At 36.3% G+C, this 25,869-nt stretch overlaps 1 protein-coding gene across 2 annotated transcripts in view; it reads right to left on the reverse strand.

The window, feature by feature from the left end:
• The window catches only part of HEATR5B (HEAT repeat containing 5B), a 96,773-nt gene that overhangs the window by 22,837 nt on the left and 48,067 nt on the right, over nucleotides 1-25,869 (reverse strand). For both annotated transcript variants that reach the window (XM_040224633.1, XM_040224632.1), the window contains exons 22-27: nucleotides 22,641-22,785; nucleotides 17,225-17,464; nucleotides 16,201-16,452; nucleotides 12,457-12,638; nucleotides 10,014-10,082; nucleotides 1,929-2,108 (exon numbers count right to left, since the gene is read on the reverse strand). In XM_040224633.1, coding sequence (XP_040080567.1) covers nucleotides 1,929-2,108; nucleotides 10,014-10,082; nucleotides 12,457-12,638; nucleotides 16,201-16,452; nucleotides 17,225-17,464; nucleotides 22,641-22,785 — 1,068 coding nt within the window. The remainder of the gene's footprint in view (nucleotides 1-1,928; nucleotides 2,109-10,013; nucleotides 10,083-12,456; nucleotides 12,639-16,200; nucleotides 16,453-17,224; nucleotides 17,465-22,640; nucleotides 22,786-25,869) is intronic.

Here is a 25,869-nt window from a genome sequence, read left to right on the forward strand (position 1 = left end):
CTGAGAAATCAGGTTTAGAGAAGCAGGTAAATAATTCACCCAAGGTCACAAAGGTAAAAGGACAGTTATCAACTCACACAGATCTCAAGACCTGAAGGTAACAATCTGAGGAGCTGGAAAACTAACATTCTCTACTTTCTGAGTAAAAAGTAGAAGCAAAGATAGATCTTGAACAGAGAAATCTACAATATGTTGGGCCTTTGAGGTAAAAAGATGAAGGAAGGAAGTTAAGCAAGGAAAAGATTTACTTGACAATATTATAGGCTGAGGGCTGAAGTGTAAATTATTTAATTATAGAACCAAGTTACCCCAAAATAAGAAAAGAGTTTCAAACAAAAATGTGCATTAATAAATTAGTTATATGAAGTTTTCATCTAATTTGTTACAACTAATTATTTGTTTTCTATTCAGTGCCAGTTACAATGCTTGGTTTTTTAAATACATGTCACTTTAGAAAATATTATTGTGCTTCCATGTTATGATAAAGAAACAGTATCTGAGAGATCAACTCACTTGATCAAAGTACAAAAGATGGTGAATTATAGAGACAGAACTTGCTGTAGGGTCTGTGATTCAACATTTAAAGCTTTTTATATTGAACTGTGCCACACTACCTAGTAGGTAAATCAAGCACATTCATGCAAGTTAGCAGAGAACCAGCTAACTGGCAAATGGTCTTATCCAATTACATAACTGTCTCTATGTTTGGGAAATTACTGAATGGGGCTGGAGAATTAATAACAATTTTGAAAGATTTTTTTAAAATAAAAGTCATTCAATCATTTGGAATGTAATTTCTACAGTAACTTTTAGCTAAAAATTAGATATGTGAAAATAACAGAATTTCTGTGAATCTCAAAGTGAGAAAGCAATCACATTATAAGTATCTTTCTAACACTACTTTCCACTTAAAATTATACATTTGCATTAATTTGATAAGATCTTATCAGTAAGAACAAACATTTTATCAATGCAAATGTTATTTTACTTGTCTAAGACAAAAGATGGCAGCAGGGTGAAAATAAATGAACACACTCAGGGATACTCTATGAAAACAACGTGATATAAAAAACAGAAAGAAAACTAATTTCTACAATATCTTATTGCTCTAATTTTCCCTTCTTTTTCTTCTGTGACAAAAAGATCCACAAAACCCCAGAGGTCCTTTATCTAAACTGTATCATCTGGGTGTTGTATGCTTTGAGCCAGCAATTGCCTGCGGGGTGGTCACAGGCTGCTGATAACCATGGAAATAGGGAAGTAAGATACTGGGTTGGCAGAGGAAGGAATAAAGAGATACTTGAAATACCCGCATGCAAAGGATAAGAATTTGGAAGTAACTAGCAGAAGGGATTTAGAAAAGTGAAATTAAAACAGCATCATTATTTTTAAAAATAATGTGGGCATAAAAAGAGGTAAAAACAGCTGTTAAAAAAAAATAAAATATACAACAACAAAATAAACTCCTATAGCCTAATCAATGAGTGGCAGCAAGTCTCCTGAAATTTAATCAAATAAAAGATTCTTAGCACAATTTTTTCTATTTTTTTATTATTTGTAGGTTTTCCCCACTTAATTTATCCATAGTAAGTAAGACGAGCTCTTCTTCAATATAGATGTTTTTAAACTGATTCATGTCAACGTATGGCTAAAACCACCACAAAATTGTAAAGTAATTAGCCTCCAATTAAATAAATTAAAAAAACACTAATTAGAAATACTAATTTTCAAAGGTTCAATATGAGCTCTTGAGACATAAATGTATATGTATTTCAGTGAGAAAGCAAATAGCAAAATTTTTTAAAGCACTCTATACCAAAGGTCACCTTAAAAAAAAACAAAAACCAAACAAAATTTTTTTACCTATTGGAGAAAGGAATATTTTCTCATGGATGGAGAAACAATTAAAAACAACAGGCTGCCGTTACCTCTGCCCATGCTTTGAGAACAGCCAGTTTTTCCATGGTTGTAGCACTCTCTCGGTACAGTTGGCTGGAAGATCCTTTTCCGGCCTGAACTTTGTCCAGTGAAGAAACAAGTAGATTGTGTACTCGACGGAGATCACTGAGATCACTGACAACTCCACTTCCGATCCATGTACTACACACCTAGCCAAAGGGGGGAGGAAAAAAAAAAAAACTCTTATTTTTATATTAAAAAGTTAAGTTTAAACATATAAAAGGCTGGCGTTAATATGATTTTTTTCCTGCTGCTGCTGCTAAGTCGCTTCAGTTGTTTCAGTTGTGTCCGACTCTGTGCGACCCCACAGACGGCAGCCCACCAGGCTCCCCTGTCCCTGGGATTCTCTGGGCAAGAACACTGGAGTGGGTTGCCATTTCCTTCTCCAAGGCATCAAAGTAAAAAGTGAAAGTGAAGTCGCTCAGTCGTGTCCGACTCTTAGTGACCCCATGGACTGCAGCCTACCAGGCTCCTTCATCCATGGGATTTTCCAGGCAAGAGTGCTGGAGTGGGGTGCCATTGCCTTCTCTGGATTTTTTTCCTAGGGGGTACCAATACAGAACAAAACCAATGAACAAAACAAAATCCTTCAATGCTATGCTTTTTTTTTTTTTTTTAATAAAAAATCAATAGCAAGTATGGAACTTATTATACTCCTATGTAGAAAACAAAACAATATTTACTCACCATGTTTCCACTATCTAAATTCCCAAAAATTTTAACAGAAAAAAAGCTGCATTCAAATCAGTTCAGTCACAAATAATTCTTTAATTCAACATTTTTGTTTACTATAGTCAAAAGGTTATTCTGAGCTATACAGAGAAGTTTAAAAGAAACAAAAAAGTAAAGAGAAAAAAAATCTAGTCTCTCTCCTCAGGTAAGTAAACACACATTAAATGAACACATAAGCATGTTTTATGACTGTCATACTACACTTAAAAAGAGAGAAAGAAGAAATTAATTCTAGCACAAGAAATGGGAATGTTTAGCTATCAGGAAGTTTTGTGTATACAGATAGAGAGGAGCTTGGTGGAGAAAGAAAAAAGATTAGGAAAGTTAACTAGGATTAGGTTACAGTCCAATTTAAATTCCATGTTAACTGAAATCAGCAAACTTTTTCTGCAGGCAATCATGAGTTTCTAAGGCTTCTGAGTAGAGGAATATTATTAGAATTGTGCCTTAGGAAAACTGCTCAAATACTATCAATAAACACAGGAAAACATGTGTTTGGATAGTAAGCACTGTGTTCAGCTACATGACTATTATAACACCACTGGACAGAGATGATATGGAATCAAATGACAAGGGAGAGGCATTTGAGAATGACTTGGAAGTAGAAATCACAAGGTTTGAAAACTAATTATGTACTTTAAGAGGGTGAAAGCAGGGACATGTAAACAGTGAGAGGTGATGATTACCAAATTTTGATTGTCAAAGCTTCTACCTTGGATGAATGGAAGATAGGTGATACCACTATTTAAGAATACAGAGAAGTGTGGTAGAGATGAGAAGTTTCAGAGCAGCATGATTTTGACTATGAACTAAATTATGACATGCTGAGTTCGTGGGCAGTTGGAAACTTGGGTCTGGATCTCAGGGGCAAAGACAAAGGTAACTAAGCAGATTTAGGAATTCTCCAGGCAAAAGTGATCACTAAAGTGCTAGGTAATTTTGTTCAAGGACAGGTATTTTAAAAAAAAGATAAGGATAGATCCATAAGGATAGAACACAGGAAAAATAATTAAACTTAAGGGAGAGACAGAGTAAAAATAAACAATGAGAGAAACTGAGAAGAAAATGCCAGAAAAGTAATAGGAAAATAGGTAAGTGTGGTGATACTGAAAACAAAGGAAGAATGTCAAGAAGGAAGGGGCTGCCTGATAGTGCCAACTCTTTTATAAATTAAATGAAAGTCTTTAAATTCTACTGTGCTTCACAATTTTCATCTATGATTTCACATAATCTCCTAATTATGAGGGTTTTTATTTTGCCTCTGCCCCCAAATTGCCCCTTCCCTCTCCCCACTGGTAACTACTAGTTTGTTCTGTGTCTGTTCTGTGTCTATAGGTCTGTTTCTTTTTTGTTACGTTCACTAGTTTGTTATATTGTTTAGATTCTACATATAAATGACAGCATACAGTATATGTCTTTCTCTGAATTTTTTCAGTTAGCATAAAGCCCTCCAAGTCCATCCATGTTGCTGCAAATGGCAAAATCTCACTCCTTTTTATGGCTGAGTAGCGTTCCATCTTCTCTATCTATTCATCTGCTGATGGACACTTAGACTGCTTCCAAATCTTGCCAACTGTAAATAATGCTGTTAGGAACACTGAGGTGCATGACTCTTTTCAGATTAGTGTTTTTGTTCTTTTCAGATATAAACTCAATTGGGTCACAAGGTAATTCTATTTTAAATTTTTTGAGAAACCTGTTTTCCACACTGGTTGCACCAATTTACATTCTCACCAACAGTGTATGAGAGTTCCCTTTTCTCCACATCTTCACCAATGTTTGCTATTTTTGTATTTTTTTTTTTATGATAGTCATTCTGACTGGTGTCAGGTGATACCTAGTTGTGGCTTTGATTTTCATTTCTCTGATAAGTGATGGTGAGCATCTTTTTATGTGCCTATTGGCCATCTGCATTTTCTCTCTGCAAAAATGTCTAGTCAGTACTTCCATCCAGTTTTTAATCCGGTTGTCTGTTTTGATGTTGAGTCGTATGAACTATTTATATATTTTGGATATTAACCTCTTATTGGTCATATCATTTGTAAATGGAAAAGGAAATGGCAACCCATTCCAATATTCTTGCCTAGAGAATCCTGTGGACAGAGGAGCCTGGTGGGCTGCTGTCCATAGAGTCGCATAGAGTCAGACACAACTGAAGTGACTTAGCAAGCATGCATGCATTGGAGAAGGAAATGGCAGCCCACTCCAGTATTCTTGCCTGGAGAATCCCAGGGACGGAATAGCCTGGTGGGCTGCCATTGATGGGGTCGCACAGAGTCGGACACGACTAAAGCAACTTAGCAGCAACAGCAGTGGCATTTGCAATTATTTTCTCCTGTTCAATAGGTTGTCTACCATTTGTTTTGTGTATGAGTTCTAAGTTATTAGCTTTTAAAATCTGTACTTTTTTTTTTGGCCATACCACAAAGTATATGAGATCTTAGTTCCCAGACCAGGGATCAACCCTATGCCCCCTGCACTGGAAGTGTGGAGTCTTAACCACCAGACTGCCAAGGAAGTCCTCAAATCAGTATTTTTCAATGGGAACAACTTGACTAAAAATCTGTCATTTCCATACTCATTCCATGAGACCAGCATCACCCTGAAACCAAAACCAGACAAATATACCACAAAAAAAGAAAATTACAGGTCAATGTAACTGATGAATGTAAATGTAAAAATCCTCAACAAAATATTATCAAACCAAATCCAACAACACATTAAAAGAGTCATACACCATCATCAAGTAGGATTCATCCCAGGGATAACAAGGGTTCTTCAATATCTACAAATCAATCAGTGTGATACACATTAACAAATGAAGAATAAAAACTATGTGATCATCTCAATAGATAACAGAAAAAAACTTTTGATAAAGTTCAAAATCCATTTTCGATGAAAAAAAGAAAACTCTCCAGAAAGTGAACACAGTAGGAACAACTGTGTTCCAACACAGTAGGAATCTCAACTTAAAATGGTCATCTATGACAAACTCACAGCTAACATCACATTCAACAGTGAAAAGTGAAAGAATTTCCTTTAAGATTAGGAACAAGACAAGTATATCTACTCTTGCCATTTTTATTCAACATAGTTTTGGAAGTCCTAGCCACAGCAATAGAAGATTCTAAATATGCTACCAGGAAACTACTACAGCTCATCAGTGAATTCAGTAAAGCTGCAGGAAAGAAAATTAATATACAGAAATTTGTTGCATTTCTATATAGTAACAAAGAACTATCAGAAAGAGAAACTGAAAACAACTCATTGACCACTGCATCAAAAAGAATAAAATACCTAGGAATAAACTTACATGAGGAGGTAAAAGACCTGTATTTGGAAAACTATAAGACAATGATGAAAGAAACGGAAGATGATACAAACAGATGGTATGATATACCATGTTCCTGGTTTGGAAGAATTAATATTGTTAATATTACCACACTACTCAAAGCAATATACAAATTCAGTGCAAACCCTATCAAAATACCAATGACATTTTTCACAGAACTAGAACAAAAAATTAAAAAATTTATATGGAAACACAAAAGATCCTGAATAGCTAAAACAAACTTGACAAAGAAAAAGAGTACTGGAAGAATCACACTCCCTGACTTCAGACTATTCTACAAAGCTACAGTCATCAAAATAGTATAGATTTGCCCCAAAAACTGACACAGAAATCAATGGAACAGAACAGAGAGCCCATAAATAAGCCACACTTAAGGTCAATTAATCGATGATAAAGGGGGCAAGAATATATAATGGAGAAGAGACAGTCTCTTCGATAAGTGGTGCCAGGAAAACTGGACAGCTAGATGTAGAATGAAATCAGAACATCCTTTAACACCATATACAAAAATAACATATACAAAAAAATAACCTTGTGCGAGTTAAGAAGCAGCAGTTAGAACTGGACATGGAACAACAGACTGGTTCCAAATCAGAAAAGGAGTATGTCAAGGCTGTATATTGTCACCCTGTTTATTTAATTTACATGCAGAGTACATCATGCAAAATGCCAGGCTGGATGAAGCACAAGCTGGAATCAAGACTGCCCGGAGAATTATCAATAACCTCAGATATGCAGATGATACCACCCTTATGGCAGAAAGTAAAGAAGAACTAAAGAGCCTCCTGATGAAAGTGAAAGAGGAGAGTGAAAAAGCTGGCTTAAAATTCAACATTCAATAAACAAAGATCATGGCATCTGGTCCCATCACTTCATGGCAAATGGATGGGGAAACAATGGAAACAGTGAGAGACTTTTATTTTTTGCAGTTCCAAAATCACTGCAGACAGTACCTGCAGCCATGAAATTAAAAGACATTTGATCCTTGGAAAAAAAACTATGACCAACCTAGATAGCATATTAAAAAGCAAAGACATTACTTTGCCAATAAAGGTCCATCTAGTCAAAGCTATGGTTTTTCCAGTAGTCATGTATGGATGTGAGAGTTGGACTATAAAGAAAGCTGAGTGCCGAGGAATTGATGCTTTTGAACTGCGGTGTTGGAGAATACTCTTGAGAGTTCCTTGAACTGCAAGGAAATCTAACCAGTCCATGGGGTTGCAAAGAGTCAGACACTACTGAGCAACTGAATTGAACTGAACAAAAATATACTCAAAATGGATTAAAGACTTAAATGTAAGACCTGTTACTATAAAAGTCCTAGAGGAAAATACAGGCAGAATACTCTTTGACATAAACTGCAGCAATATTTTTTTTGGATCTACCTCCTAAAGCAAAAGAAATATAGCAAAAATAAACAAATGGGACCTAATTAAACTTAAAAGCTTTTGCATAGCAAAGGAGACCATCAACAAAACAAAAAGACAACCTACTGCGTGAGAGAAGATGTCTGACAGTGCCACTTCTCTCAACAGGTGTATGTCCTCACTTTCTCACCTGAAATCCTTAGGTAACATGTTGCACAATTCACCACGTTATACCCTAAAGGGTAGTAAGGTACATGAATTTAATTAGGGATTAAGCAAGGGGTGTAGCAGCATCCCATAATTGACCCACAGATACTTCCAGAATGAAATGTACTACGAATCACACTAGTTGAGATCAATCAATACTATCATCTCACTCAACTTCATGTCAGGGCTGAGTCAATACAGTCAGCTCAGGTTTTGTTACCAAATAAATTATGAAAAAGCTTCAGGTTTTCAGAGCATCTAGATATTCAATTGGGTTAATGGGTTGTATTCCTATATTTAAAACTTTAAAAAAAGTTAAGAGTAAATGTATGTGTAAACTGTTTCATTCTCTTATAATCTTATTCTCTAAGAATTCAAAACTAAATTAAATAAAATTCAATAGGGACATTTAAAAACTGATTATTACCAATACAGACGGCAAAAAAAAAAAAAGTCAGTCACACAATGCTCAAATACACTGAAATTTAAAGCAAAAAGTAATTAAATATAAGTGTGAAAATAAAAGTTGTTATTCCTAAAGAAAATAACACTTTGGAGATACTTGATACTTTGAATTTTGGTAGAAATAGAAGTAAAGTTGAGGAAAATTATCAAAAATCAAGAATTTGGCACTGTTTGCCTTGCAAAAACCTCAGTACTTTCTCTACTTTAAAGAAAATGAAACCAGAAACTACAGACACTGCATTATGGATTTGGTTTATGAAGAAAGACAAAGCAACACTGAAACAACAGAATCATACTGCAAGGAAAGACTCTGGCCTCGCAGCAAAAGGGTGGAGAATGAAAAAGAAAAAGAGCAGTGAATGAACCCACACTTACAAACCTCAGGTTGAAACAAAATACCTAAAGTATGCATTATGCTTATGATTCCAACCCTGCTTTAAATGATATTTTTTATTAACTTACTGATTACTGTCCTCAACTGTCCTTAATTGAAAACATTTGAGGGTTTTCCTATAATTTCTCAGAATTATTAACACTTGGTTTAATAATGATTTTACTCTGGTAAACAAGCAGAGATGCCAAGATTCATCACCTGCCCAAAGCCTATTCCTTCGGTAACCTTAATGAAAGGAACTTGCAACCCAGTGCTCCAGCTATTTCAAAACCAAGTTTCTACCCAGAAACAGAAGGATAGGTGGTCAAACTTTAAGCCTGCCACTAGAAAAGAAGACACTTCTTACAGAGAAAGCATGGCCATCTAAGAAATAAGTTTAAGGCAAATTCACTAACATGGAATTTTCATACTAATCATTCACAAGATGAAGTTCTAATCACCTTTGTTTTTCTGATCATCAGGAGCTTTGTAGGAGGTTTTGTTGTGTTTAAACATCACAATCTGAAACATTACCATGATACATTTATTTTATACATTGACTGCAATTTCTGATGCTTGTGTGCCAGTATCCCAATCCAAATGGCTTACCTAATCTACCTCCAAGGTTTGTACCATGATCCCCAAGCTTCCGTCTTAAATAACACTCCCTCATCTTCTCTCTCTGGTCTGCTGTTGGTGGGAGAAGTTCATTTCTCTGAAGACCACCAATAAGACAGCAGGTTTCAAAGAAATAAACACTAACAGGAGGAGGAGACAACTCATTTATCCACAGAGAGATTAACGTCAGAATTTCAAACTTGTCGTTGCAAACAGCAGGACATTCTCTGCATAGAGGCCACATGTAGCTTGACTATGAATTCTAAGCAATAAAGATGGATTATAGCCCTGTACTCCAGAAAACTGGAAAGGGCAGACTTGCTTCTCTTCTATCCTTAGGTTAGCAGATAAAAAATCAGATTTTCTGAAAGTTTAGAGCTTAGTGCACAAAGCCTTTTTCAGGATGGAGCATGAAAAAGACAAACTTACTGAAGGGGTAGGAACATATGTGCTTTTGTAACTCTCTGCAGATACAATAGTTTGAGAATAATCCCCTGGGATTAATTTTGCAATGAAATTGCCATATTGAAACATTGTCTTTAGGATAATTTAATATACAGAAACTTGTACAATTTTTACAACCTGTGGTCAAAAAAAAAAACCTTTTTACTACCTATTTACCATTACTATATATTCTTTAATTATTATAGATTTTACTCTAGTCCATCTTATGACTTTTACATCTCCATTTACTATAGGACAACATAAGAGCTATATATTCCAAAGTTGTGACCTCAGCTACAGCAAAAATGTTTTTTTAAAAGTTGTGATTAGTAGTTACTACTTCATCATTTCATAGAGGATAAAAAAGAAAAGCGTCACTGCTGTATTTCTGAGATAAAAATTAATACTATTTGATTTTTCTCTCTTGGAAGTGAAGTTCTAAAGTATCTATAAATTTATAGAAGATGAATATAGAAAATTCTATTTTTCTTCTTACCTGGCAAGCTTTTGCTATTATGTCTGATGGGGTATCTTGTGAAAAGGCTGGTCTTAGAGCAGCTCCCACCTAGAAAAATGAGTACAAGCATTTTATTTTTAAAGATAAGTAGAGGATGAGATGGTTGGATGGCATCACCAACTCGATGGACATAAGTCTGAGTAAGCTCCGGGAGTTGGTGATGGACAGGGAAGCCTGGCGTGCTGCAGTCCATGGGGCTGCAGAGTCAGACACGACTGAAGGACTGAACTGAGGAAATCTCTTATGTCTTTGGAGATGAAAACACACTAAACCCATCTTTGTTCCTTTCCTTTTTATCACATGTCTCTTATCTCTCTTTTTGATAACAATAAACTCAATCATACCATTCTTCTTTTGCTTTACAGGAGATTATCATTACTTAATCTGTATGAATCTTATACCAAATAAGCAATTAATTTTGTTTCTTTTTCATTTATTTTCAATAGTATCTACATGTTTCCACAGATAAGAGAAAATGGCTGTTTTTCTCCTGTCTACATATTCTTGAACATATTTCTAACAGTGTTTACCTCATGGGCAAATCTCCTATAACTGAGGTTAAACACTCAATTTCCTTAAATAACTGAATAGTACTAAAAATTCACATAGTCACTAAAAGACCTTAAAAATCATTTCACTTCAAAACAAGATGTCTTAAAAGAGAGTTGCTTAAGAAATACTAATTTATGTACTGCTCTCAGAGTAATAAATGAAGGAATATGAGCTTTAGTTTTCCAACCAAGTACTAACCAGGTCCACTCTGCTTACTGCTTTATTTTAATAAGCCAGTATCAGTCGCAGACTCTTGGCTATATTAGATTTAGTATGTATGATGTGAATAAGGAATTAGATATAGCCAACTCCTAATTTGAGATTTCTCCCCTTACACTAGAGATTCAGTCACTAAGGCTTATCAACAGGAGTTTGGAAATGAAATAAGCATCCCTCTCAGTGACTAAATACATATAGCAAGTAACCAGTATTTGCATTTCAATGATCAACTGTAGTAATCGTACTTTAGAGGTGCTATTAAGTCTCACACTGAAGGAGAAAGAGAATATATTATAAAAGATATTACTGGGTTGACTGATAAACCTGGAATATGACAGATTATATAAAAGTAGTACATCAATTTTGAATTTCTTAAAGTTGATAACTGTTCTGTGGTTATATAAGACAACTTTCTTGTCTTTTGGAAACCCAGACTAAAGTGCTCAAGGATAAAGATACATGATTTCGATAACTTACTTTTAAACAACTCAGGGGAAAAAAAGCTGAGAGAGTGTATGTTGTGAGCAGAGAGAGAAAGAGAAAACATTAAAGCAAATGAGGCAAAATTCTCAATTGGCAAATGTGAATGAAGGATGAAGGGTATAAGACAAGGTCTTTTTTGTACTATTCTTGCAATTATTTCTGTAGGTTTTAATTATTTCTAAATAGGAAGATTAAAAAAAAAAAAAGACCATTCTGATAGACTGGGTATTTGGGAGTAAATCATTATATAAAAGCATTCTATAGCCATTTGGACTAGAAAGTATAACTTCTTTACCTATACTTATAATGGAAAAAATGGACTATACATTATCCACATTTTTTAATTTTGTGTATGTTTGAGCATAGATGTTAGATGAGGTACGATGTGACTGAAGCCACGATTTTGGTATAATCACAATAGAAAAAAATAGTTCATTCTTTTCTTATTAACAGGTTTCTCTCTTCTTCACATAATCCACCATTTCTAGGATTTCATCCATTGTGCATCCTTTCATTTGGTGGGGGGTGGGGGGGCACAGTGCATGTGGCCCAGGGATGGAACCTGTACCCTCTGCAGTGCAAGTGTAGTATCTTAATCACTGGGCCACCAGGGAAGTCCCTATTGTGCCTCCTTTGAAGAACCTAAATACAAGTATAAATTTCAGAAGAAACAAGTATATCTCTGTTTAGAGTATTAAAAAAATGTTTTGAAATATACAGTTCTTTTGGTAATAGTTTTCATTGCTACTAAAAGTTAATTTATCCTTCAGCATACAAGAGACAATTGCTTTTTATTTTTAAAAATGCTTATCAAGTCTTGACATATAAAAATAATGGCAGTAAATCCACAACACTCTTTAAATGTTCCTTTTATCTTTAAAATGGCATGACTAAAAATCTAAACATAAGAATGGAGAGCCAGGCTGGAACATCTATTCTAGTTTTATCACTAATACCACCTCATGACTTAAAAATAGTGACAAGTTTTATATTATGGTTTCTTCAGCTGTGAACTGATCCTAACTATGTAACAGACAAGGGGAAAAAAACATAAGCCTGGTACATGAATAAATAGGTTACAGATCCAAATACATTTCTCCAGGGGAGTTTCACTTTAGTGTTCACTCAAATGATCAATTTTAATTTTGAAACAAATAAAATATCTCACATTAGCTTGATACTGCTCCAGAATCACATGACCTGGGAATTCTGGCTCAGGCACAGAGGCAAACTTCTTGATAATGTCTTCGAGCGCTTGGAGACCAGCCATCCGTAGCTGGTTACTATGATCGGTTGCAGCCATGAATGCCATGCGAATTAGGTCAGAGAGATGAAGCACCAGGAGGTCATCTAAAAATAAAAATAGGAGGCAAAAAGTAAAACATCTCCAAAATTAAGTGTACTAATAAAAAATACAAAGTGAAATTGTTTTAAAAAGCATTTATGATCAACATGTTATACCAAGTTTAAAAATAAAAAAGATATACTTTCAAGAAAGTTTCCATATCATAATCTCTGAAGAACTGTGGTAAACCTTTATACAATATGATAACATGGACATTACAGGATGTATGATGACATTTGAAGCAAAGTAACTGATTACCATAACTTTCCCCAGTGGAGTCTGTAATTCTTTTGTCAACAGGGATTGGCAAACTTTTTCCATAAAGAACCAGATAGTAAGTATATTTGGTTTTCCGGCCATGTAATTTCTCTCATAACAATTCAACTCTGCTGTTGCAACCTGTACATAGACCATATGTACACAGACAGCTATACTGTGCTCCATAAAACTATTTATAAAAACAGACTGCAGGCTAGATTTGGACTGCAAGCTGTAGTTTACCAGCCTCTACTCTGGAAAAGATTTCTATAAGGTTAGATGGAGAAAAGGGAAGTCTTTTTCCTTTTAGCCCTTGAATAAAGGCTGCCCTAGATCCATACTGTCAAGCACAATAGCAAGTATCAAAAGCATTCAAAAGATACCAAGCAATTTAACTACATCTTAAAACAAAGTTAAAAACTATTTAAAGGAATATACAAAATGCATCACTAGTAACTTAAAATTTGCAATGTCTAGCAGCTAGCTAGATGGTGATGGTGTGATCACTCACCTAGAGCCAGAAACATCCTGGAATGTAAAGTCAAGTGGGCCTTAGGAAGCATCACTACCAACAAAGCTAGTGGAGGTGAGGGAATTCCAGTTGAGCTATTTCAAATCCTGAAAGATGACGCTATGAAAGTGTTGTACTCAATATACCAGCAAATTTGGAAAACTCAGCGGTGGCCACCAGACTGGAAAAGGTCAGTTTTCATTCCAATCCCAAAGAAAGGCAATGCCAAGGAATGCTCAATCTACTGCACAACTGCACTCATCTCACATGCTAGCAAAGTAATGGTCAAAATTCTCCAAGCCAGGCTTCAACAGTATGTGAACTGTGAACCTCCAGATGTTCAAGGTGGTTTTAGAAAAGGCAGAGGAACCAGAGATCAAATTGCCAAAATCCCCTGGATCATCAAAAAAGCAAGAGAGTTCCAGAAAAACATCTATTTCTGCTTTATTGACTACACCAAAGCATTTGACTGTGTGGATCAACAAGCTGTAGAAAATTCTTCAAGAGATGGGAATACCAGATCACCTGACCTGCCTCCTGAGAAATCTGTATGCAGGTCAGGAAGCAACAGTTAGACTGGACATGGAACAAGAGACTGGTTCCACATCGGGAAAGAAGTACGTCAAGGCTCTATATTGTCACCCTGTTTATTTAACTTACATGCAGAGTACATCATGAGAAACACTGGGCTGGATGAAGCACAAGCTGGAATCAAGATTGCCGGGAGAAATATCAATAACCTCAAATATGCAGATGACACCACCCTTATGGCAGAAAGTGAAGAACTAAAGAGCCTCTTGATGAAAGTGAAAGAGGAGAGTGAAAAAGTTGGCTTAAAGCTCAACCTTCAGAAAACTAATCATGGCATCCAGTCCCATCACTTCATGGCAAATAGATGGAGAAACAATGGAAACAGTGACAGACTTTATTTTGGGGGGCTCCAAAATCACTGCAGATGGTGACTGCAGCCACGAAATTAAAAGACACTTACTCCCTGGAAGGAAAGTTATGACCAACCTAGACAGCATATTTAAAAGCAGAGACATTACTTTGCCAACAAAGGTCCGTCTAATCAAGGCTATGGTTTTTTCCCAGTGGTCATGTATGGCTGTGAGAGCTGGACCATAAAGAGGGCAGAATGCCAAAGAATTGATGCCTTCAAATTGTGGTGCTGGAGAAGACTCCTGAAAGTCCCTTGCACAGCAAGGAGATCAAACCAGTCAATCGTAAGAGAGATCAACCCTGAATATTCGCTGGAAGGACTGATGCTGAAGCTCCAGTATTCTGGTCATCCGATGTGAACAGACAACTCATTGGAAAAGTCCCTGATGCTGGGAAAGATTGAGGGCAGAAGGAGAAGAGGGCATTAGAGGATGAGATGGCTGGACAGCATTATCGATGAAATGGACATGAACTTGGGCAAACTCTGGGAGATGGTGAGGAAAGGGAGGCCTGGAGTACTGCAGTCCATGTGGTCGCAAAGAGTCAGACACGACTGGATGACTGAACAACAACAGAGGTTTATAATATCCTGGGATTTTCTGACCCACAGAACGGTAACTTAATAAATTCCTGTTAGTTTAAACCATTAAGTTTACAGTCATTTCTTACAATAACAGCAGAAAACTAACACAACCAGCCTCTTCTACTTGGAAAAACCCTCCCTCTTCCTATAAAATTCAGCTTCAATATGACCTCTTCTTTGAGGTATCCCCTAGTTCTTCAGGAAATGAATAGCAATTTTTATGTTCCCAAAGTACTCTATCCTTCCATTACTGGGAAATATAATTATTTGAGTGACAAATTTGTCTCTTTGTCTTCTAGACTAGAACATCTTCAAAAGCACAGACTGTTATTTTTTTCCTTCTGGATCCCCAATGGATAGCAAAGAACAAGTTTTGATGACTATTTGATGAATGACATGATTCAAGACACTGTGTTCACAACATATTGTGCTTTACTGGTATCCTAGATCAGATTCACATTTTACACCCAGTGTAATACTGTTTTACTTTTTGCTTTTTAATCCATCTGTGACTTTTACTGCTTCTTAGACACAATAAAATAAACTGGAAGGCATTTTTAACATATAGACCTCAATACTGATAATACATACCATGTCTTCAGATATTTTAAAAAATGACAGGATGATGAAGAGACAACAAAGCATAAGATAAGAGACTCTGTTACTCTACCAGTCTCTCAGCTTCTCTGGGTTTCTTCATTTGTAAGTGAAAACACAAAACCTGATGATCTCTGTAAATTCCATTTAATATCTGATCCAGGGGATATACAGTATAAAAGCTTACAAATGATCAAAAAGTAAAAGGTTTCAGTAATAAACAATTTCACCTTTTCAAAAATATGCAATAGCATTTCTGAAATCCGAGTTTAAAATCTGCCATGGCATTCACAAACTCTGACATTCTCCATGGCTGGGGACTGCAAATGCACTTTATTTATTCACCTTAAACTTTTGCTAAAAGTAGGATAAGGTACAAAGGAAACATATGTTACTGTCATTATGCTTGGGCCATCATTATTCTTAGGATAAATGATTAAGATGAATATATCTTAAGGTAGATAGATATATAACTTTGGCCCACTTTCCTCAACTTACCTTCCAAATAGAGGTCAGAAGAGAGACAGTATGTAAAGAGGACAAAAAACAAAGGCAAAAAGCAAGGAAACTTACAATAAATGAAGAGCACAGTCTAAAGCATGTTACAAAGCAGTAAAATATTTCAAACCTATTAAAAAAATACTCTGGGGAAAAGAAGTACTGATTTTAAATTTACTTGTGGGGTTTCGTAGTTTAGCAGAACGTGCCATGGCAAGATCAAAGTGAGCCTGGTCTGCATTCTCACACAGATTGATGATTCGACACAGGCAATCAGCAGCAAATACTCGAGTGGCCCAGCGAGGTGCCACGAAGGGCTTTGATTTATCTTCTTCTCCGAGTGTGGTAAACATGGTATCATCATCCATCTCATCTTTCTTCTCAAATTCCTCATCTTTTCCACTGCTTAAAGGAGTTGCAGTACTCATATCTGTAACAAGAGTAAAAGAACATTATAACAACCTCACGTATAGCAAAAATGATGCTTTAGATATAGCACTGTTTGAAGGAATCTAATTTAAAAAGTAGAACTGGCAAGGTTCTTTTCAGAGAATCAATTAAAAAACCAGAGGGGGACTGGGTACAAAGCATGTAAGACAGGCTCAAGGATGTGATGTACACCACGAGGAATACAGGCAATAATTGTGTAATACATGTAAATGAAAAGCAACCTTTAAAAACTGTATAAAAATTAAATAATGAAAGTAGTTATCAGATATCACTTTGAAATTCAATAATGTTGTTTTGTCTCCTTTGCATGTACTTTCACAATAATTATTTTTATGAAAGGTATGATTGTTGATCTTTTTATGATAGTAAAATTTCTCCTAAATATATTTAATTTAAAAAGATATATAAAAATAGAAATGAAAACCCAGGGAAAGAATAACAAAAATATTTACATATTTCACTACTTCTACATCTTATGTTGAACAAGACAGTAATCTGGGATTTTAATATATGAAAATTAGTTTGAACTTAGTTATCTGCCAAAAAATAATCAGAGTTCATTAGTTTGTAATATAATTTAACCTTAATTAATCCCTTTACAGGGATTTATAGAGTACAACTTATTATTATTTTAAAATGTAGGCTCAAATTTATATATATGTATGTATATCTATATATGGTATATATCTATAGATATGTATCAAAAATAAATAATTTTCCTTATTTTAAGAATATATATATTAAATACATACCACTAGAAGCTGCTAGGACATCTTTACAAAGCATTAGCCAATGAGAAAGCTTTTCTACAGCCAGTGATGACAGCATATGTCCCAAAGTATCATGGATATCAGAACATAATTTTCTGTCTGTCTCCCGGTCTAGCATTCCAAAAAGAAGTCCCTCAAGACCAGTTTCTGTTATATTAACACCTTGATGCCGGCAATGGATATCACTTCGAGAACTTGCTCCAGGCGCAAAAGGACTAACATCTGAAAAGCACATTATTTCAAATGAATTTGTACAGGACTTTATTGTATACTAGTGGTAATAGTATTCACAACAACAAAAAAACCAGTTAGCTATATATACACAATTTAGCTACGGTCTCCAAATTACATGTTTTTAGAATTAGAATTTAATCTGACAATGAAAGTAAAAACCCTGCTCTTTAAGACTGATTATCCTACGGTATTTTAAACAAATCTCCAGGGAATACTTGATAAATATATTTGATTTTAACAAGAAAAGTGTGGGAAAGAGATATATTTTTAAATAGATTTAATCATCTGAAAAAATTATTGCTATATATGTTGGATGAACAAATTGAAATTGAATCACTCCAAAGACATAATAAGGAGAGGCTTGCAGAAAACAGCCACAGACAGGGGAATTCAAAGACAGCAGGAAATGGAAGGTTCTGAGGAAGTAACATTCTAGAGAGATTAAGCACAGATGTCTATTTTTCACTTAGCAGTATAGCGTGAATATTTTCCCAGAGCAGGAATTAGACTTTCACAACATGAATTTACATGAACATAGCAAATCACTGACTTAGGAGTACATTAACTGATTAACCACTGAGGAGGAATTCCTGAAAGAGGCTGGGTCAAAGGGTTAGCACGGTTTGAAAACTTGGAGGATATACTGACAAAAAAATCCTCCAAGGAAACTTGTGCGACTTTATGTTTCTACCAGTAGTATAAGAAATTTCTTTTATTCATACCTCTCCCAACACTGGTTAAAATCATAATTTTTAATCTTAATCAGTTTCATAGAAGAAAAATGCTATCTTATGACTGTATTAACATGCAACTATTTAATCATTAAAGGCATTTCATATGTTCGTATTGCTTCCTTGATAAAACATCTCTTTTGCATACTCTGCATTGAAGAGTTAACCTAGCAGGTCCCAGACTACCCTATCAAGGTCTGATATCACAGTTAGTCCTTGACTTGCATCTGGGGATTGGGTTTCAAGACAGCGCTATCATTTCCTGATAAAAGTGGCTGAGTATGCCTAAGTTGTCTGTACCAACAACAGGGTTTATGCTGGACATCTGTTTAGGCTGAACAACAAACTTTCAGAAAATCTGAACTTCCAGTATATGCTAGGTAAATCATGGCTATTTGACTAGCCCCTAATAAAAATCTTAGGCACTGAGAGTCTAGCAAGCTTCACTGGAAGACAACATTTTACATGTGTCGTCACAACTCCTTGCTGGGTAATTAAGCATATCCTGTGTGATTCCATGGGAAGTGAACTCTTAGAAGCTTGTGCCTGGTCTGCTCTGGACTTCACTCCATATACCTTCTCCCTTTGCTGATTTTGCTTTGTATCCTTCTGCTGTTATTAATCATAGCCATAAATGTGACTATATGCTGAGTCCTAGTAAATCACCAAACCTAGGGGAGGGTGTCTTAGGCCCCCTGACACACATTTGTAAAAGCCTTAAAATATTAAAATACAATGCACACATTTTAATAAACAAAGGATATTTTGTGAATATTTTTCCCATTCTTAGTTTATCTCTTTCAATATTGATTATGGTGACTGGCAGAAAAGTTCTGAAATTTTTATTCAAGAGAATTCTGTAACTACTTTTGGTGCTATGTTTTCTCCCCAAAAAGCAGTAATGTTTACTGCTAGATTTTTTTAGTAAACTTCCTATACACTCTACAATACAGTGTGTGCTTGCTAACAGAGTTCTTATTTACATTATGCTAAAATTGAAGCTATTTTAGTATATTACTTCTTGGTACCCAAGAAACTACTATGCATTAGGAACCTCTTAAAAGTAGAAATTTTCTCTCACTATAGGGGAAATATGTCTGTCAATTAAGCTCCTAAAGTTCCCAAACCACCTAGCCCTAGAACCAGAGGAAAAGTGAAAGTCACTCAGTCGTGTCCAACTCTTTGTGACCCTGTAGACTACACACTCCATGGTATTCTCCAGGCCAGAATATTGGAGTGAATAGCCTTTCCCTTCTTCAGGGAGTCTTCCCAATCCAGGGATCGAACCCAGGTCTCTGCATTGTGGGTGGATTCTTTACCATCTGAGCCACAAGGGAAGCCCAAGAATACTGGGGTGAGTAGCCTAGCCCTTCTCCAGGGGACTTTCCCGACACAAGGATCAAACCAGACTCTCCTGCATTGCAGGTGGATTCTTTTAACAACTGAGATATCAGGGAATCCCCAAAGGACCAATTATATATGCAAGTTATACTTAAAACCCTTGGAAAAGCAAAAAGAACTGAAGAAAGTAAAGATCTACTTTTCACTACCTAAACATCTACTGACATTTCATACTTTAATTGGTTACTCTGGTCTTAACTTCAAGGAAAAGTAACATCACAAAAAATTAACTATTGTCAAACATCAGAAGCTTTGAAGTATCCTTAAAATAGATCATTTCTCTTTTCAGAACCCTATTATGGATACAAGGCAATACCCCTTATACAGTTATAATGTCCTTTAGGGATGGCAGAAGTGTTCTGACACTAAAAGCTACCCCCAAAATTTTGAGCTATGAAATTTTTAAAAGGTCAGTCAGTTCAGTTTCTCAGTTGTGTCTGACTCTTTGTGACCCCATGTACTGCAGCATGCCAGACTTTCACTGTCCATCACCGACTTCCAAAGCTTGCTCAAACTCATGTCCATTGAGTCGGTAATGCCATCCAACCATCTCATCCTCTATTGTCCCTTTCTCCTCCTGCCTTCAATTTTTCCAAGCATCAGGGTCTTTTCCAAGGAGTTAGGTATTCGCAACAGGTGGCTAAAGTATTGGAGCTTCAGCTTCAGCATCAGTCTTTCCAATGAATATTCAGGACTGATTTCCTTTAGGATGAACTGGTTTGAACTCCTTGCAGTCTAAGGGACTCTCAAGAGTATTCTCCAACACCACAGTTCAAAAGCATCAATTCTTTGGTGCTCAGATTTCTTCTGAGTCCAACTCTCACATTCATACATGACTACTGGAAAAACCATAGCTTTGACTAGATGGACCTCCGTCAGCAAAGTAATGTCTCTGCTTTTTAATCTGCTGTCTAGGTTGGTCATAACTTTTCTTCCAAGGAGCAACTGTCTTTTTATTTCATGGCTGCAGTCACCATCTGCAGCGATTTTGGAGCCCCCCAAAATAAAGTCTGCCATTGTTTTCATTGTTTCCCCATCCTTTTGCCATGAAGTGATGGGACCAGATGGCATGATCTCTGTTTTTTGAATGTTGAGTTTTAAGCCAGCTTTTTTGCTTCCTTCTCACTTTTATCAAGAGGATCTTTAGTTCTTCTTTGCTTTCTGCCAAATGGATGGTTGATCTGTGTATCTGAGGTTATTAATATTTCTCCTGGCAATCTTGACTCCAGCTTGTGCTGCATCCAGCCCAGCGTTTCTCATGATGTACTCTGCATGTAAGTTAAATAAGGAGGGGGCAATATAGAGCCTTGATGTACTCCTTTCCTGATGTGGAACCAGTCTGTTGTTCCATGTCCAGTTCTAACTGTTGCTTCCTGACCTGCATACAGATTTCTCAAGAGGCAGGTCAGGTGGTCTGGCATTCCCACCTCTTTCAGAATTTTCCACAGTCTGTTGTGATCTACACAGTCAAAGGCTTTGGTCTAGTCAAATAAGAAGAAATAGATGTTTTTCGGGAACCCTCTTGCTTTTTCGATGTTGGCAATTTGATCTCTGCCTTTTCTAAAACCAGCTTGAACATCTGGAAGTTCACAGTTCACGTACTATTGAAGCCTGGCTTGGAGAATTTTGACCATTACTTTGCTAGCATGTGAGATAAATGCAATTGTGTGGTAGTTTGAACATTCTTTGGCATTGCCCTTCTTGGGACGGGAATGAAAACTGACCTTTTCCAGTCCTGTGGCCACTGCTGAGTTTTCCAAATTTGCTGGCATATTGAGTGCAGCACTTTCACAGCATCATCTTTTAGGATGTGAAATAGCTCAACTGGAATTCCATCAACTATACTACCTTTGTTCGTAGTGATGCTTCCTGAGGCCCACTTGACTTCACATTCCAAGATGTCTGGTTCTAGGTGAGTGATCACACCATCATGATTATCTGGGTCATGAAGATTTTTTTGTATAGTTCTTGTGTGTATTCTTGCCACTTCTTCTTAATATCTTCTGCTTCTGTTAGGTCCATACCATGTGTGTCCTTCATTGTACCTGTCTTTGATGAAATGTTCCCTTGGTGTCTTTAATCTTCTTGAAGAGATCTCTAGTGTTTCCTACTCTATTATTTACATCTATTTCTTTGCATTTGATCACTGAGAAAGGCTTTATCATCTCCAGACTTCCCTAGTAGCTCTGATGGTAAAGTGTCTGCGTACAATGCAGGAGACCTGGGTTCAGTCCCTGAGTCGGGAAGATCTCCTGGAGAAGGAAATGGCAACTCACTCCAGTATTCTTACCTGGAAAATCCCATGGACGGAAGAGCCTGGTAGGCTACAGTCCATTGGGTCACAAAGAGTCGGACTGCGCGATTTCACTTCACTTTGCTATTCTTTGGAACTCTGCATTCAAATGGGTATAGCTTTCCTTTTCTGCTTTGCCTTTAGCTTCTTTTCTTTTCTCAGCTATTTGTAAGTCCTCTTCAGACAACCATTTTGCCTTTTTGCATTTCGTTTTCTTGGGGATGATCTTGACTACTACCTCCTGTACAATGTCACGAACCTCTTTCCATGGTTCTTCAGGTACTCTGTCTATCAGATCTAATCCCTTGAATATGTTTGTCACTCCCACTGTATCACCGTAAGGGATTTGATTTAGGTCATACCTGTCTGGTCTACTGGTTTTCCCTACTTTCTTCAATTTAAGTCTGAATTTTGCAATAATGAGTTCACGATCTGAGCCACAGTCAGCTCCTGGTCTTGTTTTTGCTGACTGTATAGAGCTTCTCCCTCTTTGGCCGCAAAGAATATAACCTATGTGATTTCGGTATTGACCATCTGGTGATGTCCATGTGTAGAGTCTTCTCTTGTGTTGTTGGAAGAGGGTGTTTAAAAAGTTAAAAATGTAAAACTACCAAGAAAACTATACGGGAATTTTAAAAGTAACAAGTTTTAAAAGAAAGAAAATTGATGATATTTCAATGCAAAAATGTTATTTAATAAGTAATACTTAAGAAGAATATTGACTGATAATGGGACTTACTGGTGCCACTGCTCTCTTTGTCTCCTGAATTTTTTGCCAGGTTCATGGCATATTCACATACTTCAGCTGCTTCTCTTTGGGCAAGCTGCCGGAGACAGGCCACAGCTGCTCGTCGAAGTAACAGATGGGAACTACACAGGTGAACCTGTAAACCATAACAATTTTAGACTTTTTTAAAAAAGCTGTAATCTCACTTGTCTAATGAACGTATATTGACAATTTCTGAAGAGGCTCTTCATTTAACCCCCTTGTTTCCAATAGAGCCAAATGATGGACTTTTCAAAAACTAGTAATACCAATAAAATATATGGAGTATTTTAATAGGCTACAAAAGAACTGCCCCAAGTCTTGGGTTAAAGATCATATAATATACTTACATTAAAACCCAGAAGGATCTTTTGCACATTTTATACACAGTCCTATTAAACTCTGTCACTGACTTTTTTTTTTTTTTTTGGACCTAGTGAGTGTCATATTGAATGAAGTCAGACACAAGGAGAAATATCATATGAAAACCCTTACATTTGGAGTCTAAAAAGAAATAATACAAATGAACATAAAACAGAAAGAGACTCACAGAGTTAGAAAACAAACTCATGGTTGCCAGGGGGAAGGGATAGTTAGGACTCTGGCAAGGTCATGTACACACTGCCATACTTAACATGGATAACCAACAAAAACCTATTGTATAGCACACAGAACTCTGCTCAGTGTTATGTGCTAGCCTGGATGGGCCTCATAGGGGTTTGAGGGAGAATGGATACAGGCATATGTATGGCTGAGTCCCTTTACTGTTCACCTGAAACTATTACAACATTGTTAATCGACTATGAAGTCACTCTGTCGTGTCCGACTCTTTGTGACCCCATGAATGACACAGCCCACCAGGCTCCTCTGTCCATGGAATTTTCTAGGCAAGAATACTGGAGTGGGTTGCCATTCCCTTCTCCATGTCACTGAAATTTTTAAAGTGCACAGAGATCAAGTGCACCAAATGAAAAGTCACAGGGTAGAGCACACAGTAAGAACTGAGAGTAAAGGAAGGTACATATTAAAATAAAAAATTAAAATTAAGCAAACATAAATATCTGAAAAGAACTGCAAAAGATTCTTTTGGTATAGAATATTTTTCACTTCAAAAGTTCCTGAAAGAATCACTACAGTACACTCTAATACATGATATAAACCGTAAGACATACCACTGCATAATAATTAAGAGCTCAGGCTCCAGTTGCCAGACTGGGTTTAAATCACACACTTACTCCTGTGTGATCTTAGGGAAGTTACCTAACCTCTCTGTGCCTTGTTTGCTCATATATGAAATGAGGATAGCAATTTCCCACAGGAATATAGTAAAAATAAAATAAGTTAAAACAAATATTTTACTTAGAACAGTAGATGATACATAGTAAATCATATAATAGATAATAAATCTATTATCACTCAATCTATCAATCTGATTCATCAAGCAAATATTAAACTCTGCTCCATATGTTGTTTTTTAAACAAGGAAGCAAGACATTTTAGAAAGAATCTCATCCAGAAATGATGGAGGGGAAAATAATTATATGGAAGACATCACTCCTTCACAATGCTAGATAATGTATTTTTATGCTGTTAATATAGCATTTGTAACTCATTTTTGAATAAAGCTTACAATCATTGAAATTATACCGAATATTAAAAAATATATATATATATAACTGAGGAGAGAAAACCTAACAGATCAGATTTTTTTCAACATAATGTTTTCTTTTCTCTTCCTAAAAATAATGACATTTTAAAACTTTCAAATATCCTATAGGTAAGGTTAAGCATGGTCATATGACACGGAAGGAACAAATCTCTCAGAGTTTTGCTTTTTTATCTGTACAGACAAGTCCTACCTATCTTATGCAACTGTGGAAAGATCAAAGGATTAAACATATATGAAGCATAACACCATATAATTTCATTTAATTACAATTAAATAGAATTGTAGCTAAGAAAATACACTCAACAAATCCTGGGTCAAAGTGAACGAAATAAAATATTTTAAGGTTTACATAATGTTTTCAAAAACTCAGTTTTAATGATCCTAAAATGGCTGGATGGCATCACTGACTCGATGGACGTTGAGTCTGAGTGAACTCCGGGAGTTGGTGATGGACAGGGAGGCCTGGCGTGCTGCGATTCATGGGGTCACAAAGAGTCGGACACGACTGAGCGACTGAACTGAATGATCCTGAAGTCACTTCCCCACCCCTCCATTTCAACATCTCTTATATGAGAGATACAAATTATCACTGATGGTGTTTTGCAGCCACTGTAAACCAGGTAACAATTAACTTGTATTTGTTTGGAAACTTTCCTTTAACACTTTCTGGTACTACTACTAAGTCGCTTCAGTCGTGTCCGACTCTGTGTGACCCCATAGGCAGCAGCCCACCAGGCTCCCCCGTCCCTGGTAAAATCCACAAAATATCAGGAAAAAAACATTAAATTTGATTTTTAAAAAAATGTGGCTTCAAGCAAACATCTTAGCTGCTCAGATATAATCACAATCTACTGTGACATCTATCAGTAGAGCCTAGTGTAGCCTTGTTCTTGAATTTTATACAAATGGAACCATGAAAGCTGTTTTCTTCTGTGTTTGGTTTCTTTTCAGCAATATGTCTGCTGGACTCATCCATGTGATTCCATATAATAGGGGTTTATTCATTTTTATTGTTGTATAATATTTTATTGAAGAATTACACCATTTTCCACTCTGCAGAATGGAGCACATTTTGGCTGTTTCTGTTTTTTTGGCTAGCACAAATAACCCAGGAATGAAAATTCCTGAGGATTTTTTTTGGCACACATGTGCATGCATTTCTCTCAGGTATTTACTTTAGAGAGGAGTTGCTGGATTATATTGTATTCATACTTTCAACTTTTGTAGATTATGCCTCACTGTTTTCCAAAGAAGGTTATTTTTTCTTCCTTATATTCTGCAAACCTTAGGAACACCTTGCTGCTTGCTCCTACATTAGGCCTCTAGTTAGTTAGTGTTAGTCACTCAGTCATGTCCAACTCTTTGTGATCCCATGGACAGTAGCCTGCCAGGCTCCTCTGTCCATGGAATTCTCGAGGGAAGAGTAATCGAGTGGGTTGCCATTCCCTTCATTAGGCCTCTGTAAAGTGAAGTGAAAGTCGCTCAGTCTTGTCTGACTCTTTGCGACCCCATGGACTATACAGTCCACGGAAT

The sequence above is a fragment of the Oryx dammah genome, unplaced genomic scaffold (assembly GCF_014754425.2).
Source record: "Oryx dammah isolate SB20612 unplaced genomic scaffold, SCBI_Odam_1.1 HiC_scaffold_25, whole genome shotgun sequence".
Classification (NCBI taxonomy): domain Eukaryota; kingdom Metazoa; phylum Chordata; class Mammalia; order Artiodactyla; family Bovidae; genus Oryx; species Oryx dammah.